At 38.5% G+C, this 20005-nt stretch overlaps 1 protein-coding gene across 2 annotated transcripts; it reads left to right on the forward strand.

Annotated features, from left to right (window-relative positions):
• Positions 1–2845: 2845 nt before the first annotated feature.
• On the forward strand, positions 2846–15081 carry prdm1b (PR domain containing 1b, with ZNF domain). Of its 2 annotated transcripts, XM_067411612.1 has the most exons (6): positions 2846–3016; positions 7904–8023; positions 9197–9446; positions 12192–13048; positions 13129–13257; positions 13541–15081. In XM_067411612.1, the coding sequence occupies exons 1-6, from the start codon at positions 2846–2848 to the stop codon at positions 14051–14053; spliced, it is 2040 nt and encodes a 679-aa protein (XP_067267713.1). In that variant the 3' UTR covers positions 14054–15081. The 2 variants fall into 2 exon arrangements, with proteins under 2 accessions (XP_067267713.1, XP_067267714.1); XM_067411613.1 differs by lacking the exons at positions 2846–3016; positions 7904–8023 and adding an exon at positions 8960–9076.
• The last annotated feature ends 4924 nt before the right edge of the window (positions 15082–20005 follow it).

Genomic DNA, 20005 nt, shown 5'->3' on the forward strand with positions numbered 1-20005 from the left:
GATTTACACGTTGGAATTATATATACATTTGGTTAGACTTTATTTCGATGATCCACTTTAGACATTCTACTAGCTATGAGTAACTTTGCAACTACATGTCAGCTTACTCTCATTAGAGCATTGGTAAAGTGTTTGTGTAATCACAGAAGAGCATGTTTTGATGATTATGCCAGTTAATGTCAGCAGTTTTACATTTTATGGGCAGAAGTTCACTGTCAATCCAAGTTCCATATTTGGCAGTGAAACACGAGGAAGAGAATTTCCACAAACGCTCCAAACATGAAGTGATTGTTTCATCTTGCTCTGAAGTGAGAATTCATAACATTCCATAACATGCTGCTTCAATCAATCACAACTGAAGCATTTCCTGTGTCTGACTGGACTATCATTTCATTATTTATTGATTTATTTATTTATTTATTCAGAGTTACAGTGGGGATCAAAGTCTGAGGCCACTAATGAAATGCTTTATTTACTTTAAATGACAGTTTGAGTTAAAACACAGATGAACATGATTTGACTTGATCCAAAGAGCCTAATTTTGTTTTTGTTTTTTTGTTTTTGTTTTTTTTTGCTGTGTTTTCCAGTAAAAAAAGAAAAATGACTGAAGATATTAAGTCTTGTTTCCTGAAAAAATCATCAAGGTTTTTTCTTAAGAAAAGAAAAAAATTCTAGATAAAAATTATAAAAATATATAATATTTAAAAAAATTTTATTCAGATATTTTTTCTTGTATTAAGCACAAACTCAATCTTGATAGTGTGTGTGTGTGTGTGTGTGTGTGTGTGTGTGTATGTATATATATATATATATATATATATATATATATATATATATATATATATATATATATATATATATATATATATATATATATATATATATACATTTATTTATTTTTATTTTTTTAATTAATAATTCTTATATATATATATATATATTTATATATATAATATTCTATATAATAGTTTAATATTAATTATAATTTATAAAAATAATATTTGTATAAATATATTTATATATAAATAATAAATTATTTATATAAAAAAAATTAAAATATATATAAACTTTATAAAACTATTTATAATTAATATTAAATGTATATTATAATTATTATATAATTATTAATATTATAATATTAAATATAATTAATAAAAATAATATTTATATATAATTTATGTATAAATAAGAAATTATCTATATATAAAAATGTAAACAATCATATTATAAAACCAGTTGTTTTTTTTTAAATTGTGACTTTTGTGCTCCAGGGTAACTATATATATATATATATATAATAAGATTGACTCTTGGGCTGTAACTCTTCATGCTGTTTGATTTCCCTTTTCTTTCAGACTGTGGCTGACTGATGCTCAGTGCTTCACGTAGTTCACATGAGCGAATGTTCCAGGTCAGAAGTGATGAGTTTAGGTCTCTGTGTCATGTGATGAAACCCTTCAGACAGGTGTCTGACACGCTCTTCAGTTTGACCTGCTTTGTTTCTGTCTCCAGCTCTTCCACTGCTGGCCTCAACAGAGTATCACACACCAGGCCAGGTCTGGATCTAGGTCACAGAGGTGTGTGTGTGTGTGTGTGTGTGTGTGTGTGTGTGTGTGTGTGTGTGGAGGGAGGGAGGGGGTCTAATTGGGTTGGGACCAGATTGCTCATTAAGAGCCCATCCAAGCAAAAGTCCACTGGTGTGTTTTCAGTGATCCAACCATCTGTTTTTTTTTACTCAGTTGTTCAACTCCATTCAGATTGTCTACGAACATCCTTTGTCTTCTGGAGGTGTTGATGTGTACGTTTGGGGCTGAAACGCTTCCAGCGTCCCGATTGGATCACCTTCAACTAATCCAGATGGTCACATGATTAAAGCCAGATTCTGATTGGTTAGTCTTTGCTACTCAAAAGTCTGGCACAGCTGAGCGTGGACAGTTTGAGTAACAGTAGCCCACGAGTCTGAGATACAGAGGGATCTGCTGCTGGAAGATTGTTTGGACTTTATGGAAACTGGAGAGAAATCAAAGAAGATGACAGAGTGACGGCGCAGCGGGAGAGCAGCGATGACTGACCAAAGAGATCGAGCATGCAACAGCTGAACCAATGTGAAGTGAGGACACAATATTATTATTTTTATTTTTTATTATTGATAGAAGACATATTGTGATCATCAGCTCTGCTTTTGGACGGAGGATGTATTGAGATGCAAGTGGATAAAGCTTTTGTGAACGTCTCGTTAACATCTATTTATTTAGTTGATTGGTCAAAACATTTGCATGTGAAATTATAATTTATAGTATACTTGAGTACTGAAAAATCATGGCAATGAAGTGAGTTCATGCTTATATCTGAGTGGAGTCATCTTTAATAAAGTTCTGACAGATATTTGCTCTTGTTTTAAACACAAACTCGCTTCATTTTTAGTCTACTTCTGGCCTAATAACAGTGCTAAATGTGGTCTAATTGACATATCGACTGTGACTTTCATCTTTCAAGTATACAGTGCATTTCTTGTAAATCTCAGAGCTGGAATCACACCGCTAATCATCACGTCTCACTGATTCTCAGCCAACTAACTGTTTTATGCAATTGTTCACTACTTCTGAAGAAGTGTACATCTATGTGTCATTTCATGTTTGGTTCACAGAATATGTTTAATATGTATTTCAACATGTTTTGCAAGGCATGTATTGCCTCGAGGGGAAATGTGTATGCCTAAAGACATGTTTTGGTTTTACTTTAGAACTTTGACTAACCAATAAAGCAAAAAGGAGAACCAAAGCAACACGAACCAAAGGAGAAAAACACTCAAGCAAGACATCGACTGAAAAGCGAAGCAGTGAAAATGAAGTTGGAGGCATCTCTGGAGGACATGAGCGAGTGGAGGGAGGTGGACTTCGCGCTGAACTGCACCTACATCGTCCACGACCAGGCGTCCGAACCCAGCTTCAGCCTGCCGAAGGCCATGACCTCCATCCCACGCAATCTCACCTTCCAGTACAGCGCCGACAACCAGGTACGATCATCTGCGGCCTGAGGCTGCATTCCCAATTCCCTTATTTCGACAGACTGTTGATTAGTCATCATTTAACTGACACTTGTTACCTAAAGAAGCTTGTGCAACAGCGCTTTCACTTCAGGCCGTTTCCTGCAGCAGATATTAACAGAGCAATGCTGAGATCCTGATTTCACAGTAATAGAACGTTCCTTCAGAGTTATCTGGACTTTAATAACGTTAGCACGAAAACACTGAACATTTGGACGTTCATCCAATGTTTTTTAAATGTAACACTTTATGTATAATTCATGATATCATTTCATAAAGAATTGTAACTGAAGTTAAAATGCATTATAATATTTGTTTGTCATGTGTTTTAATGCATTATACTTTCTAAAGGTGTAACAATTTAATGCATTAAAATACTTTTATTATGCATAAGTGTTACCAAAAACACCGGACATGTTCAACATTCTGAGAACATTCGTTTTTTATGATTTAATAAGAATGTAAGCAAAATGTTCTTAGAACATGTTTGTTAGCTGAGATCATGCTGGGTTAAAAACAACCCAAGTTAGGTTGAAAATGGACAAACCCAGCAATTGGGCTGTTTTAACCCAGCGGTTGGGTTAGATGTTTCTGGGCAGTTTATTGATTAAAAATGACTGTATTTCTTGCTTAAAATGAACCCAAAATATGTTGGAAATTAACATTTATTAATAAGTTTAATGGATAATAATGAAACAATAAACATTTATTAAATTGTTTATTAATAAATGTTCACCTTTTGATTATTATTGTTGCCTCTAGTAATAATTATGTGTCTGATTTTTAATTTCGGGTTAATTTTAAGCCCGCCATATAGTCATTTTTAAACAATAGTTGGGTTAAATAACACTACCGCTGGGTTAAAAAAGCCCATTCATTATGTTAAAACAACCCATTCGCTGGGTTTGTCCAATTTCAACCCAACTTGGGTTGTTTTTAACCCAGCATTTTTAGTGTATCATTTTGAAAAGAAATAAAACTTGGTAGCGTCACGATATTTCGTATGGTATTTTGTTGTAAGATTATTAAGGAGTCTCAATACTTTTCAAGTTCTCCTCTATCTGAACCATTAAGATGTCAGACTGTAGAAGTTTAAAAATACAGTTCCGTGAAATGAGATCCATTTAAAGTTTCGGGTGACGGAAATGGATCATTTGACGCTGTGGTTCAGTAGGTCAGTGTGACGATGACAGAGAAGCTGTCAGTCAACAGTCTGATCACACTCTCTCTCTCTCTCTCTCTGCTCTTTGTGTCTCTGGAGTATTTGATTCTGGTCAATCAAGATGTTTTACACTATTTTTAGCACAATAAACCACTCCATCACCTTTTTGAGGTTACTTTGGCTTGATAACCATTATATCTTAGCATATTTAGCAAATGTTTGTATTAAAACGAAACTGCTGCAGTTGCTACCAATGCAAATGTGTTTGGGTTATGGATCCGTTATGAAAAATTCTCCATTTTATGTTTGCTTTTTAAATCTTCTTTATTTATCTCTTGTTTGCACGCACTTGACTGTCATTTTTCAGCCCTTTGCTGTGGTTTCTTTTGTGTCTGCTTCATGCACTTCTTCGTTGTTCCGTTTGTCTTTTGCATGATCCAATTTCCCTCCTTCGCAGGTGAAAGTCAGTTCCTCTTTCTAAAGCCCTCTGCTCTTTTTATGTTCTGTCACACTGGAGGTGTGAAATTGCGGTCATGAGCTCACATATGCTCACGGGTCCGTCTCAACAGAATGTGCAAAGATAGAAAAAGACGGCAAAATGTGTGAAAAATGTCCGGCTTGTGTTTAGACCTCAAGAACACCTAGAAATTACAATTCTGTCTTACAGTTCTTTCTCTTCCCTTTTTCATACACTCTTTTATCTCACATGTTTGTATTCTCACTCTCATCTTTTCTCACATATCGCCCTTTTATTTTTTCTCAAGCATGGAGATAAAAACAACCATATCCTTGAATACAACAACAAATTTCATGCCACGATAGACTGAGGCATTAGAGAGCTGTTGAGATCTCTCTGGCCCCTCAGCTGAAGTTTACGAATCGAGAGCCGTCGCACACTTCCCATTTCTGTCTATTCCTCTGGTCTGTGCTGATTCTGTGAAAGGCATTACTATTATGTTGTCATTGACAGAAAAACCCCACATTCGGTGAGTGTGTCAGTTCCCGGAGGGCCAGCAACACATTTTTGTTGGAAGGAAAAATGAAAGATTTTAAGGATGTTGGAAAGCCAGTCTCACCGTGACTAGACTGCCAGTCATTTGCTGTAGGGTTTCAGTGATGCACACGCACACATTCCAAAGTTTCTGTATTTGTGAAAGTCTGCATATCGATGCTTTAACGTGTTGTTGGTGCGCAATGACTTCTGTGTGGGAGAACAGAAACTCTGATTAGAAGCTTCACTCTACAAAATGCTGGGTTGAAAACAACCCAAATTGGGCCAAACCTAGTGATTGGGTTAAATGTTTACCCAACCTTCGTTAGCAAGAAATACAGTCATTTTTAAATAATAGTGGAGTTTTTAAGCAGGTTGGTCAAACATTTAACCCAACCGCTGGGTTAAAACAACCCAATCACTGTGTTTGTCCATTTTCAACCCAACTTGGCTTGTTTTAACCCAGCATTTTTTAGAGAGTAATATCAGCAGCGCTTAAAAATGCACTGCAAAAATCATGTCTTGTTTTCCACTACATGTTCTTAAATCAAGATACATTTACTGGAGAACTCACTTTAATTTCAGAAAACAAGACTTACTATCTTAAGTCATCTTGCTTCTGTAAATGTATTATGCTTTAATATATAATTAATGCGCAGAATAATGAGGCCAATCACAAACACCAATCACAACACATTGCTCCAGCTGACCAATCAGAGCACGTTGTGCTTTTCAGAAGGAGGGGCTTCATAGAGACAGGAACTAAAAAGAACGTTACTGACAGACTGGGAAGAGAGGAGCTGCAACAATGAGGAAAATAATCAACATTCAAGCAGGAACACAAACGTACACAATCATGCGTGAAGCATGTGTATAAGCGATGCTGCCTGACCCTTCGCTCGAGGAGCGTGCCTAACTAAGGGGGGCACGTGGCAGATGGGGTGATCTGTGACAGGACTCAAATGCGCAAACATTTATAGAATCTCAGCCAAAGGAAGTAGGTTAAGCTTGACTGATTAACTTTCGTTTGGACCGAAGATCCTCGGACAGCTGGGGGTGTTTGGATGGAGGGTTGAGTGCGTTGGGTTGGCGTGGTGCCGTTGGCCTTCACCCCCTCCTCGTGCTCCCTAAACCCTCTCTGAGCGGTTAATCGCTAAAGACCAACCAATTAGTCACGCAACGCTAACGACGCACAATTCCACTGTCACCGCAGCTCTCGTCTGCAGCCAGTGACGTCTCTCCGACTTCTTAGAAGCTGCACTCCAAAAAATGCTTGGGTTGAAAATGGACAAACCCAGCGATTGGGTTAAATGTTTGCTGGGCAGTTTTATTTAACCCAACTATTGTTTAAAAATGACTATATGTCTGGCTTAAAAACAACCCGAAATGGGTTGGAAATTAAAAATCAGACACATAATTACTAGAGGCAACAATAATAATCAAAAGGTGAACATTTATTAATAAGCATATTAATAAATGTTAATTTCCAACATACTTTGGGTTTGTTTTAAGCAAGACATAAAGTCATTTTTAAACAATATTTGAGTTAAATAAAACTACCCAGCAGGTTGGGCAAACGTTTAACCCAACCACTGGGTCAAAACAACCCATTCACTGGGTTAAAAACAACCCAATTTCTGGGTTTGTCCATTTTCAACCCTGGGTTTGTTGTTTTTAACACAACATTTTTTAGATCATCATTTCTTTATGTTTGCGGACTTTAAGTGGACTTTCAACCTACAACTGTTGCTTTTCACTGCAAAATTTCCTTGTTTTCTAGTACTAAACATTCTTAAATCAAGATGCATTTACTGGGTAGTTTTATTTAACTCGCCTATTGTTTAAAAATGGCTATATGTCTGGCTTAACATGAACCTAAAATAGGTTGAAAATTAAACAACAGACACATAATTACTAGAGACAACAATAATAATCAAAAGGTGACTAGCAATTTAATAAATGTTTATTGTTTAATTATCATTCATTAAACTTATTAATAAATGTTAATTTCCAACACACTTTGGGTTTATTTTAAGCAATAAATAAAATAACATTTTTAAATAATAGTTGAGTTAAATTTTTGTCCATTTTCAACCCAAGTTAGGTTGTTTTTAACCCAACATTTTTTAGAGTGCATCATTTCTTGTACGTTTGCATTAAGTATTGTGGACTTTTAACCTGCAGTTGTTGAATTCACTGCAAAATTTCCTTGTTTTCCAGTACTAAACATTCCTAAATCAAGATGCATTTACTGGGAAAACAAGACAAAAACACTAAGTAAGTGTATAAACGTACTAGTCAGGAGCTGTTTGGGGCCGCTGACCCCCACGCCACACTGTGACCTATATACAGGCCTGGTTTCTGCTTTCTGCAGAGCATTGAGAGTGGACCACCTGCTCCATTTTGTCTTCTATTTCTTTATAATTGTTTGTCAATACAACCCAACTTTTGCCAGCAGGGTCAAGGGGGTCAAGCTTATTGAGGACAGCTGTGTGTTTCTAGGTCAGGGTCCAAGTAGAGCAGGGAAAGTATAAGTCTGTTTATGCACTTAACTCATTCCCTTAGGTCACCTATGACGCCTTCCGCAGGTCATCTCCAACCAAACACGCATGGCTGAACTCGTGCAATGCAGTTCCTGTTCAATCATTATAAATCATTTATTTCAATCTCTCCTAATTTGGCTCTCTTTCACTCGCTCTTGCAGGTGACTGGCATTTTCAGCAAAGAGTACATACCTCAGGGTACGAGATTCGGACCTCTTCAAGGGGTCGTCTACACCAAAGAAAACGTGCCCTTTAAGACCAACAGGAAGTACTTTTGGAGGGTAAGTGATCTAATCTTTCAGGGACACCTATTCTACTGAGTGAAGAGCTGCCAAACCAGTCGTGACTGACTTTCCAGAGAATTTTAGCAGAACGGAGCCGGAAGCTTATTCATTCATGCCCGAATACATCCAAATATGCATTGGCTTCTACAAAACGATTGTCTTTCTTTTAAAAACACACCTAGATTCACACATGCACTAAAAAGGAGTCGTTCCTATTAGGCTTACTTGGAAAACACAGAGGAAGCTCTCAGAGCTCTTGTTTGTTGTAGATTCCTGCCTTGTTCTCATACAATGTTTTACTCAGCAGAAGTGCCTATTTCGAAACCCTCTGACAAAAACGCAAAGTATACGCAAGTCTTTGGTTTGTGGCCAGGCTTTAGAGAAGTCGGGATTCCTGCGCAGACAGAGACGCGCGCACACACACACAATCACTTTCTTTTCACTGCTTTGCATCTTCAGTCTCTTAGACTCCCTGCCAAGATCACTAGATTTATGGTTGTGGTTGTGTTTAAATGCATGGTGCACGTAGGTGTGTATGTGTGTGTGTGAATTCGCATGTCTCGCTCTGGGTTTTCCTAATCTGAGCTGTCCTTTCCTTTCTCCGTTTCCTGTAAATCCATTCTGACTTCCTGCTGCCTTAAAGCATTGAAATGACGCAGCGTGTCACGTGACCGCAGGCAGGTGGAGGGATGTATTCCTGTGGGTGAAAGTGTGTTTGTGTTTATGAGTCTTCAAGGGTGTAACTGGTTAAAAAGGTGTGTCTGCGATAGGGCATATGACATGTTCTGGCACGTCTACACAGTGAATTCCCCTGCACACGAATGAGAATGAAAGTGGGAGGAGACGGGGCGGAGACTGTGCGTGTGACTGGCAGCATGTGTGGATGGCCCAGCACTTTATAAAAAGCCTGACATCATTGACACACACACAAAGTTAGTCACACGTCTTCTGCGGGACAAGCCACACGCGCACACACACACTTCACAGGTTAGGAGACACAGAGGAGTTGATATAAACAGCTGTTTGACGAGCGTTCTGTTCATGGCAGAGGTGAAGAATCTGATTTACAGGTTTTAAAGCTGAATTTGATGTTTAATGTTTAATTGAGATGAGGCTGACACCTGCAGACTGGACCAAAGCATTAACCTGTTTTCTTCTCTCTCCGTCCAGATCTACAGTGGTGGCCACTTACACCACTTCATCGATGGCTACGATGTCCAGCGCAGCAACTGGATGCGGTACGTCAACCCCGCGCGCTCGCTGGCCGAACAGAACCTGGTGGCCTGTCAGAACGGCCAGGAGATCTTCTTCTACACCATCCGGCCCGTGGAGCCCAAGCAGGAGCTGCTGGTGTGGTACAGTCCGGAGTTTTCCCAGAGACTCTGCGGCCAGCAGGAGCAACCAGACCGCCTGAAGCCAAGTGAGTCATGGGCTCCGGGATTATCCCACGTTGTTTGGCATTGGGGAGGGAAAAACTGCATGAAGTGATAGTTTGGTTTTTCCTCTTATATATTTGTTGCGTTCTCTCTTGTTTTCTTGAGGCAGTGGGACTCTTAGTCAGCTGCTTTTGTATTTCTGTCTTTCCTCTGTCTGGAAATCAGGTGACTGCTTTAATGCCTTTATCTACACCGAAACAAAGTTGGCATTAAAATAACATTTTTTTTTTTTGTTTTGTTTTTTTTGGTAAATTTGACAAATAATTGCACGGAATCGGTCATTAAGCGAAACATTTTCAAATGGTATTTTATTTTAAAACGTACTTTAATAATCTTTATTTACAACAACGAGAATCATTTTTACAGTGTAATTAACGGTCACCCTCAGTTCTTCTGTGTACGCTAAATATGTTTATATCCAAAATATATAAGGAAGGATTTTTGTTGTGTATATATATATATATAATATATATATGATGGACAATGAAACATTGATTCATTTGACACTAGATGTGATAAGCATTGAGAGTGACTGTAAATGAACCTGTTTGGATATAAACGTGTGAGGTCCGTGAGTGCGTGTGTAAGCGTGTGTATGATTATGACAAAACGGTGGACTGTCTGGATTTTTCTGTCTAAGTAGATGTCATGCGATAGTGCCTATATCACATTGATTCAATCTCACACCGACACTGCTGTTTCCTGTCTTATTCACTCCTCGGAATGTCTGTTTTTGTGCATTTCGTGCGTGCGTTTATGTCTGCTATTGTTGAGGACGATTACCTGAGTCATGCCGACACATCTCCAGTGATGCTTTTACTGAGCAATTACACCTAATTGTTAAATATCCCTCTTTAGGAAGTCAGTCACTGTGAAGACTTTCTTAGATCCTCTTCCTTTTAAAAAGTTGTATCATTCAGTCCTCTTTAAAAAGCTCTGCTTCCTGTGTGAGGTTCAAAGAAATCTGTATATTAAATTTTTTAAAAGCGTTATGTTACATAACAGAAGTTTTTTTGCTGGACGTTGATATGTTAATTTCTTAGAACGTGACAAGTTAAAACTGCTTCCGCTCATCTGCGTTCCTCCATTGTTTAGATCTTAGAATTTGAAGACATTTATTAAAGCTTAAATTTGCGCTCTTCAGAGTGTCAAATATCCATTTTCACTTTCCCCACGGTAGTTAGGAAATGCCTAGACGATGCCTGTAAATGTTGCACCAGATTGCTTTACATCAGGTTTGAGGAACCGAGTTTTGACCACAATGGTTATAATGTGTTTGTGTAATCTTCCCACTGCTGTGTGACACAGTTGAGCCTTGTACCACTCTCCATGATTTAGCAGGTTTTGTCTGAGTCACCGCAAAGGTTACTGAAAGAAGCTAGCACTTGTGGCTTTCTTTTTACAATCTCTAGAGTGAAAGGACAGTAATAATCTGACCTTATCTCGATTCCCTGCATAACAGTAAGTAACAGTTAGTGCTGAAGTGGTGTAGTAGGATTTTTCCCATGGTTACGGACATCTGCTGTTATGGTGAGTCAGAGTAGTTTCTGAGTGAGAAGTATCGCTGTCACACGAGGCTCCTTTCTTCCGATACATACATATACCCCTCCACCTCACAAACATACACACACCCACACTGCGAACACCCACACGGTTGTAATCTAGGTGCTGCGTGAAAGCAGTACTATTCTTTGTCAAATAGAAACCAGCCAGATATCTTCTGCCTGTCAGCTTTAAACTGAAAGAGCTGCCATTTACCATAAGTGAGCGTTTGAGGAGGAAGGTTATGAGTAGGTGTACGACATACAGGCATATAGGCGTGTTCGACGGGTGACCGACGTCGCTCTGTGAAGACTTTGACCTGCTGGGTCAATCTCAGCGATGGAATAAGTTTTGAACGTGAAATACGTTGCAAGTTTCGATGCCCCGCCAACCAGGGCTTGGCGTTAACACCCTCCAAATGCGGGTGTATTTCAGCAGTGGCGTGCAACTCAGTCGCTCCTACTAACCACATTTTTCAGTTGTAGTCTTTTAAACAGGCATCTGAAATGATAAACTATGTGCAATGTAGTGTTGTCAAAAATATCGATTTTCGATACATATCGATACCGAAACGCTTCAAATCCTGTGCTTTCTTGGCGTTGGCGTTACAGGGCTTGAATTTCGGCGTGGGATTGCGCATATTTTTACTCGTTCCCGCAGATTTTATGCTCACACCCGAAGCGCACGCATAAAGCCGCCTCTCAATGCTAAATTGAGATCTTTTTTTGCTGCTTATTGCGCTTAAACAGTCAAATACACACAAAATAATGTCAAAATTGAGAGTATTCACGTAAACGCAGTCAATTATGTCTTAAGTGAAAGAAAACGCATCTGTAACAGTATATTGGATCCGTGCATCAGGTCTTAAAGTGACAGCAGCCTAATAAACCTGCTGCCAAATTATGAGATGATATCAAAAATATCTATATGAAGATGCTGAGTGACTAGTAACTTTGGAAAACCACTAGCCACAAAAAAACATTAATGTCAAGCCCTGACTATAAGTAACTTTGCAACTTATTCTACTAACCCTAACCTAACAACTAATACTATAATGACTGCTAGTTAACATGTAGTTGAATCTCTAAAGGAAGTCAGTTTTCATACTTGGGTTCTCGCCTCTGCTGTCTGTCAGTCTTCACACTTCACCTTGCACTGTCTAACCTTTTTTTCCTCTCTTTCTACAGAGTACATGTCTGATATGGAGTATCAGAAACAGCCCCTACCTCAGTACGTCTACTACCCTAAACAGGCCCCGAGCCCACACAAACTTCAAAGTGAGGGAGAGGAAGATGAGGTGGACGAAAAGATCGACGTAGAGGTTATTGAGAGAGACACGCCACCTGACACACCGGACGAACAGGTCATGGATTTCAGCAAGAAAGCTGTTCCACCAGAGCCTGTGCATTCTCCACATCTCAACCAGAAGGAGATGAACATGAGCGCTCACCCGTATCCCACCCTGTCCCCGCCGCAAGACCTTCCTCACCACCTACACGGCCTCTATGGTCATCGAGAGGGTTTGATCTCATACCCTTCACTGCCCTCATCTAGACCCCTGCAAGCTCCATATCCGGTTTTACCACAGTACAACCCTCATTACTCGCGTCTTCTCTTGCCCCCATACTCCCCGCCCTTCCCTTCCATGTTGCCCTCGAAAGCGGGTCTCCGGTACAATGGATTCCTAGGTAGTGATGGCTTGCCGTATCCTTCCATTCCCCAACCCGGTCTGTTACCAATGACAATGCCCTATCCCACCCCACTTCATGGAGGTCTGAAGGAAAGAATCCCAAATACTCCACCTCGAGGAGCTCCCGCAACACCCGAACTCTCCCCTCCGCCAATGCACTCCCCTCAGCAGAAATGCGAAGAGGCCGTGAACCTCAGCCTGGCTTCACCCAAGAGCACGCCGCCTCCGTCCTCGTCTTCTCCGCCGAACCCTGGGTACAAGTCTCTCCCGTACCCGCTCAAGAAACAGAACGGAAAAATCAAGTATGAATGCAACGTCTGCCTCAAAACCTTCGGTCAGCTGTCCAATCTCAAAGTGAGTAGGCATGCACTTGATTTGGAGTCTTGTTTTGGCATGATTTGGTTGAGACTAAAGGGTCTATGTTCACTTTAAAGGTGCACTTGAGGGTCCACAGTGGGGAGAGACCATTCCAGTGCAACTTGTGCAAAAAGAGCTTCACCCAGCTGGCCCACTTACAGAAACATCACCTGGTCCACACAGGAGAGAAACCACACGAATGCCAGGTGAGTTCATGTACTGTGACTCAAGAGACTAAAGGGCATCAGATGACAGTTATATCCCATTAACATGTGATGACGCACACGCACAACAATTTTACCTTGTCACTCCTGTTTCCTGCTTTGTTGTACAGTAACTAGAGAGGGCGTGACAGTGCGCTATTCATTCATCTTGACCACTGAAAATAAATACAGTCCTTTAGTGAAAAAACTTGTCTACATACCAAAGCAGCAACAAGGCAATTATGTAAGGTTGTCTTACTTTGAGTTCTCTTTTGAATGTCCATAGGTGTGCCACAAACGCTTTAGCAGCACCAGCAACCTGAAAACCCACTTGCGTCTTCACTCCGGAGAGAAGCCGTATCAGTGTAAGCTGTGTGGGGTGAAGTTCACCCAGTACATCCACCTCAAACTCCACCGTCGGCTGCACAGCTCCTGCGACCGGCCCTACACCTGCCAAACCTGCACCCGGAGCTTCATCCACCGCTTCTCCCTGCACCTCCATCAGCGCTCCAGCTGCTTCCCAGCCGCCCGTCCTGAAATCCCCGAGCTGGTGGAGCGATTCGACGCCAGCCACGAGGCCGAGGCTCTGCCCGAGAACGCCGGAGAAGCTCAGGTGGACGCTGCCTTGGAGAAATGGTTGGCTAGAAGTTTGGAGAGCGGTGAGGGGAAGGAGGACGCCGGATTCCTCAAGGCTCTTACCGCGGTGCCTCACGGGGTAACCGCCATGGGTCATCACCAGGAGAGAGCCAGCGTCGTCCACTTCAACCACCGGCCCTCGATCAAGACTGAGGAGGAGTAGATGAGGGATGACATACATAACCCAAATAAATGCTATCTATGCACCTAGTTGACACCAAAAATCCTCTCAAAGAGAAGATGCGTAAACCAAGCCAATGAGAGCCGCACCAAACAAATAGTGTTTCCAAAGACTGTGTCGAGTGATTGCACTTCTACCCTCTGACCTGTTATAGAATGAAGATGTGATTTATAATGTCCATCGGGTTTTCAAACCGATGTGAAAGTCTGTTTGTGTGAGTTTGTCTTAACTTATTATTGTTGAGTTTTCTTTTTTGAGCACTGTATCAAATGTTTTTATATGTGTACTTCTGGTATCTTCTTTAGTTTTAATTGGGATTCTCAGGAATTGTGTGTCAATCCCACTATGGACACTATATGTTACAGTCCCAAACGGGCTGGATTTTCCCATCCATTCCAATTGTGGTTTGGGTGTGAATGTGTACAAACGGATTTGTTAAATAATTTTGGACGTGATCCAGTTGTAAATATGTGTCTTTTCAAAGGGATCATTCACTGTAGCTTTTTATAGTAGTTTTCTTTGCAACAAACAAATCTTGAACCCCTTTGACATTGGAAAGAAAACATGCCTCACTTTTTATTTAATATTTGAAATATTCTTGGTTTTCTTAGTCTTATGTTACTGGGTTGTGTCTACCAATGTTTACTGTTGTCTCTTTAATCCAAACAAGTATTGTTAGCACTATGTAACTGATCAGATCGATGTAGCTGAAACTGAATTTGCCAATCATGAAGATTGCAATACTTCTTTTTATATAGACTACAGACACAACAGTACCTCATACTAAAAAGTTAGCTTCATAAGTTATGCTCTTTTAATTTATTTGATGCCAGCACTGGAAAAAGCAGGAACTAGATCCAAGTGCAGGATATTTGATCGTTAGCTACAGCAGGGTTTAGAAACGAGACTTTTTGTACAGTTCTTTTGTTATCCTAGTTTATTTTTGACTCGGTCCAAAAGATGTCGATACTTTATATGTGAGAACCTATTTTTGACAAACTTTTATAATGTAGCGCATTAAACTTTACTTGTCTAAGACCTCGCTCTTTCCGTCTTATCGTGGTGTTGATGGCCTTACTCTGTCAAAAGAATAGAGTTTCACACCCACACACTCATACTACACCCATCAGGCTCATTTGTTTGAAAGTCCCACACAAAATGTTGGTCTCTGTGGTCGTATTTCTAGAAAGTAGAGGAACTGAAATTGTTGCTCATCAGCCAGGACTGATCAAAAATGCCCACCGTCACATGCAGAGCTGTTTTTCATTTTGACATGAAAAAGAAATCATAAAAACACCCTTAACCTTTACCTACTGATACTTTACAGTGAGATTTACAGTAAAATAGATATAACTCCTCCCAGCGATTAGATATAAAAGATGAGAACAAGAAGTATATCATATTTGCTTAATGAAGAGACTTTCTGAAATACCTGTTCACTTCAACAAACCACCCGTGACCCGCTGGTGCTCCTCATTTAAGGGTCAAAAGTGACCGAACACCTCAAATGTAACTTTATCAGTAAAAGCAATGGAATACATATATTTTTTCAAGAATATTCTTTATTTAATATTTTGCATGTTGAGGGAAATTTATGGTTCAAAGTAATATTTATGCTCCTCAATTTTTACCATGCAAGACAATTAATTAATCCATTTTTTTTTCTCAATTAATTCCTGTTTGTGGACGATTTTTCATTGAAATTCATTGTAATTTTTTTTTTTTTATTATTATTTCTATGGCAGTCATTTTTTTGACTACCTTTTAAAAATCATTCAACCTTTTCAAATAATATGCACAATTTTTATTTATTTATTTATTTTTTTTTTTTTTCACATAGCAAGTGCCACAAAAGTCACCAAGTGTCACACCATACCAACAAAGTAAAAACATAAAAATAAGATAAAAACTAGGGATGCACGATATATCGGTATCGGCCAATATATGTTCATTTTTAATGCTATTAAAAAACATTAAAAATGATAAGAAACTTTGGCCGATATATTAAAGCCAATAAATAATGTATTATTTCCTTCAGACACTTCAGATGCCATTATGGTTTTCAATTGCTTGAAATATGAGTGAAATCACTTCAAAAAGGAAAATACAGTTAAGTACAACAATGTACAGCGTGAGTCTGTCATATAAGCTTAAAGTCAAAAGTGAGCAAAGAGCACCAGAAGGTTAAAAGTCCTATCTATATAATGTAAAAGTGATATCGTAGTTCTACTAATTGTGAAACTGGAGGCCAATATGAAGAAAAGCATTGATTTGAGTAACAGATCTGGCAGTTTATAGTCACCATTCCCATCTGTGCTTTCACTGAACCGCTCTTCCAGTCTCTGTGAGCAGGTAAAACTGTGGTACGATCAACATAAATGTCAGTAACGGAAGACAAGGCAGTTACAGTAAGAAATGCCTCATGTCTTCTCTGTCCTCTCTGAGTACAACACTTATCTGTTTCCTTTTGTCAAAGCCTCCCCTCTTCTCCCCTGGCGCACACATGTAGGGAGAGCCCCGCGCCACACACACACACCTCAGACCAGAACAAACACACCTCCGTGTGAGTGTGTGTGTGTGTGTGTGTGTGTGTGTGAGAGAGGCACAACAAGTGAAAGAAAGAGCACTTCTGTCATTGACAGCATGACAAACCACCACTTTGAATACATTTTAGGAGAAGTTGCAAGAGGCCCTTTTATGGCAGAAAGGAGAAAGAAACAGAGAGAAGCATGTGAAAACACACCGCAGAGAAAGAGTGGAACTTGACTTGCTGTAAATGACATGTGGAGTGTGTGTGTGTGTGTGTGTGTCTGTGCGCGTCTGTGGGTGTGTGTGTCATGTTCGGAGTACTTGCATTGCCTTCCTGCGCAGACTTAAATCTTCAAGCATTCAGTAATTGCTAGTAAGTCGTTCTCCGAAACCCAGAAGCTTTAGTTCCTGTCAACAGCGGCCAGCGCAGCACTGGGGCAAAAGCTGTTCAAATGCGTATAATGTTGTGTTGTTATCTCTGACATTTTTCAGAATCAATACAACATACAATTAGTTGATACGTGCATTGAGTACACTGTAAAAAATTACTTTTCTAAGTTGTAAATGAAGACTGTTGGAGTGTTTTACAAGAAAATACTATTGCAGTCTTTCTACTTAATTCAATGTGGTAAAAATGTGAAAAATTTTTCAAAGTAAATCCTGCATCATTTTTTTCAAATGGAAAATTCCAAGTAAAATTTGGAAATTTGAAACTTATAATTCAGGGTTTTTTTTTAACCATGTGATTAATGTCAAGATGGCTTTAATCCAGTGTTATTTATTATAGTTTTATTTTTATATTTATTTAATTTTAGTTACATTTTTATTATTATTTTTGCGCTTTTGTAATTTTATTTATTTATTTTTTAGTGTTTTTTTTTTTACGGTTTTTAAATTTCTGCCTCACCTTGAACTTATTTCACTTTATTGCCAAAACTCTAAAAAATAGCTGTAAAAAAAAAAACAAAAAAAACAAATTTACACAGTAAAATACTGTTTTCGGTATTTTACTGTAATATAGTAATATACCATAAAAACAATGCACTCTGGGTAATTTTATTTAGCGTTTTCGAGAAAGTAACCTATAGGCTACTTCCTTGAAAATTACAAATATTACCCAGAATGCAATGTTTTACGGTACATTACTGTATATTGCAGTATATTACAATATAAAACTGTATTTTATTGTGTAAATTTGTTTTTTGTTTTTTACAGCTATTTTTCAGAGTGAAGGCAACATTTTTGGTTTAGTTTTTTATTCAATATTTATATTTTATTTCAGAAATGGTTTGAATGGTTTCATAAGCCTGAATCCACATCAAATTGAATTATTCACTATAGTTTTGGAATGTGACGTATGATTAAATCTGCAGTGCTGCTTACATGTGGAAATCTTTTGACATTTTAACTTTGCCACACCTGTTGCCATCAGGGTAAAACATCACTTTAAAAAGCACATCAAAGGTGACACTACAAGCCCTAAAGGATTTAGTTCAACCAAAAACTAATGATTCCTTATTATTATTTTAATGCACTCATTTGATGTTTCCCCGTCATTGTTCACTAACATAATTAATGGCCTCGTACAGATAGAAGTGTATAATTTGAATATTACCGAAACGACAACATTCCTGTGCGATCGGCCAGACTGCCTGCCTTCTGCTTATCCATTAATCTCTCAGAAGTGTTATTATGTATCTCTGACTACAAGAGAATTGAAAATGCAACCGGGCACTGTCTCTTCCAGCGAACCCGAGTCTGGAAAAGCAACATTCAACAATCCAACACATATCATATCTCTGTCTCATCTTACTGTCACTTTAAGAGCAACACAGAGAAACGTCCACTTAAAATTCTGGCAACACTTTACAGTATTTGTAAATGCAAATATTAGCAAAAGCATTGGCAATCAACCGTACTTTAACAGTATTTATATAGCAGGTTACTTTCTACATATAAAAACTTTTTTTAACATATCAAGTTGCATCATGATAAACATAACCTAATGCATTAATTATTGTTCATGGGTCATCGACGAATAAGGTTTTTAAAAGTGTAAAAAATAATAATAATGGAGATATAATTCAGTTTGAAGTTTTATTAAGTGTTAACAATGAGATTATATGGTTTTTATAATCAATTAACACAGATTTTTTTACAAGATGGACAAAATTGGTCACCAAAAAGTCATTCGGTTTAACTAAAATTTTGGTTTTACCGAATGACACTTTTGGTTACACCGAATGATGATATATATGATATATATATATATCTAGCAAAAGGACAATCAAACATTTTATATTTAGTAGAAGTTTTTAAAATATTCCAACATTTTCCATGTTTTATAGCGGTTTTACCGAATGACCTGATGTTTCGGGACATTCGTATGATCAAGAGAAAACATGAATTTATCATATAGTTAAGAGAGAGTTAGTTACTTTGCTTCATGACCATTTGGTCCTTTGCAGGTGTCTGAATGATGTCACATGATATTGACCACATGACTTGATCCAAAATATTCCCTTTATATTGGTTACTCTGAATGACATCTATTTTCTGGACATTCTTTCTCATAACAAAGCAACGACTTCTACACATAATTTTAATACCATTTAAACTGAATTACCTTTTGACACTTCAAAATCTTTAAAATACCTTTATATATATATATATATATATATATATATATAAAAATATAATTAAATCCTTTTGAATGAAAAAATAAAATAGATCTTTGGATGTCATATCTTTAGTATCTATTGTTTTTCTAAGGATTTTCTAAGGATTTTTTTGTTTTTTTCCCAACCATCCGGGGCTTTTTGGAGGCCTTAACGTGCTCAAAAACTCTTGAAAATTGGCACACACATTGGAATCTGTGGCTATTAGGATGCCCTAGAGGCTGGGACCCGGGTGTGGCACAGGAGCTCTATGGCGCCCCCTTGTATAGGGTCTGAAAACTTGGTTCGAATATCAAACACGCTTGTACGCATTTGTATGAAACTCGGTACACATATAGATCGGGCCGAACAACATTTGTGCTCTAAGTTATACGCCAGCTCAACAGGAAGTCGGCTATTATGGGTTGTTTAAAAAAAAAAGGATTTGCAAGTGGATTTTTGATATCTCAAACGGTTTGGCTGTGGCGATGCAATGGATTTATGGCGAGAAAAGGGAAACAGGAAGTGTGTTATAACTTCTGCATACAATGATTGATTTTTATGAAACTTCAGCTGTGTGTTCGTTGTAGGAGGCTGATCACATGGATGTGACTATTGTGAGTCAAAGTTATAGCGCCACCAACAGGCAGCAGGAAGTGTGTCACTTTCAAAACTGATCAGATTACACAGAAGGAAACAAACCCTTAAACTTCAATATTATGATTTTGAGACTCTTAGCATGGTTCAA

This window comes from Chanodichthys erythropterus, chromosome 15 (assembly GCF_024489055.1).
Source record: "Chanodichthys erythropterus isolate Z2021 chromosome 15, ASM2448905v1, whole genome shotgun sequence".
NCBI classification, from domain to species: domain Eukaryota; kingdom Metazoa; phylum Chordata; class Actinopteri; order Cypriniformes; family Xenocyprididae; genus Chanodichthys; species Chanodichthys erythropterus.

What these genes read in the sequence shown, in the direction of transcription:
- prdm1b (XM_067411612.1), top strand. Translation starts at nt 2,846, where the DNA reads ATGAAGTTGGAGGCATCTCTGGAGGACATGAGCGAGTGGAGGGAGGTG. An exon ending in ACCAGACCGCCTGAAGCCAA is followed by an intron (nt 9,447 to 12,191) that starts GTGAGTCATGGG and finishes CTCTTTCTACAG; the next exon opens with AGTACATGTCTGATATGGAG. An exon ending in GTCAGCTGTCCAATCTCAAA is followed by an intron (nt 13,049 to 13,128) that starts GTGAGTAGGCAT and finishes TTCACTTTAAAG; the next exon opens with GTGCACTTGAGGGTCCACAG.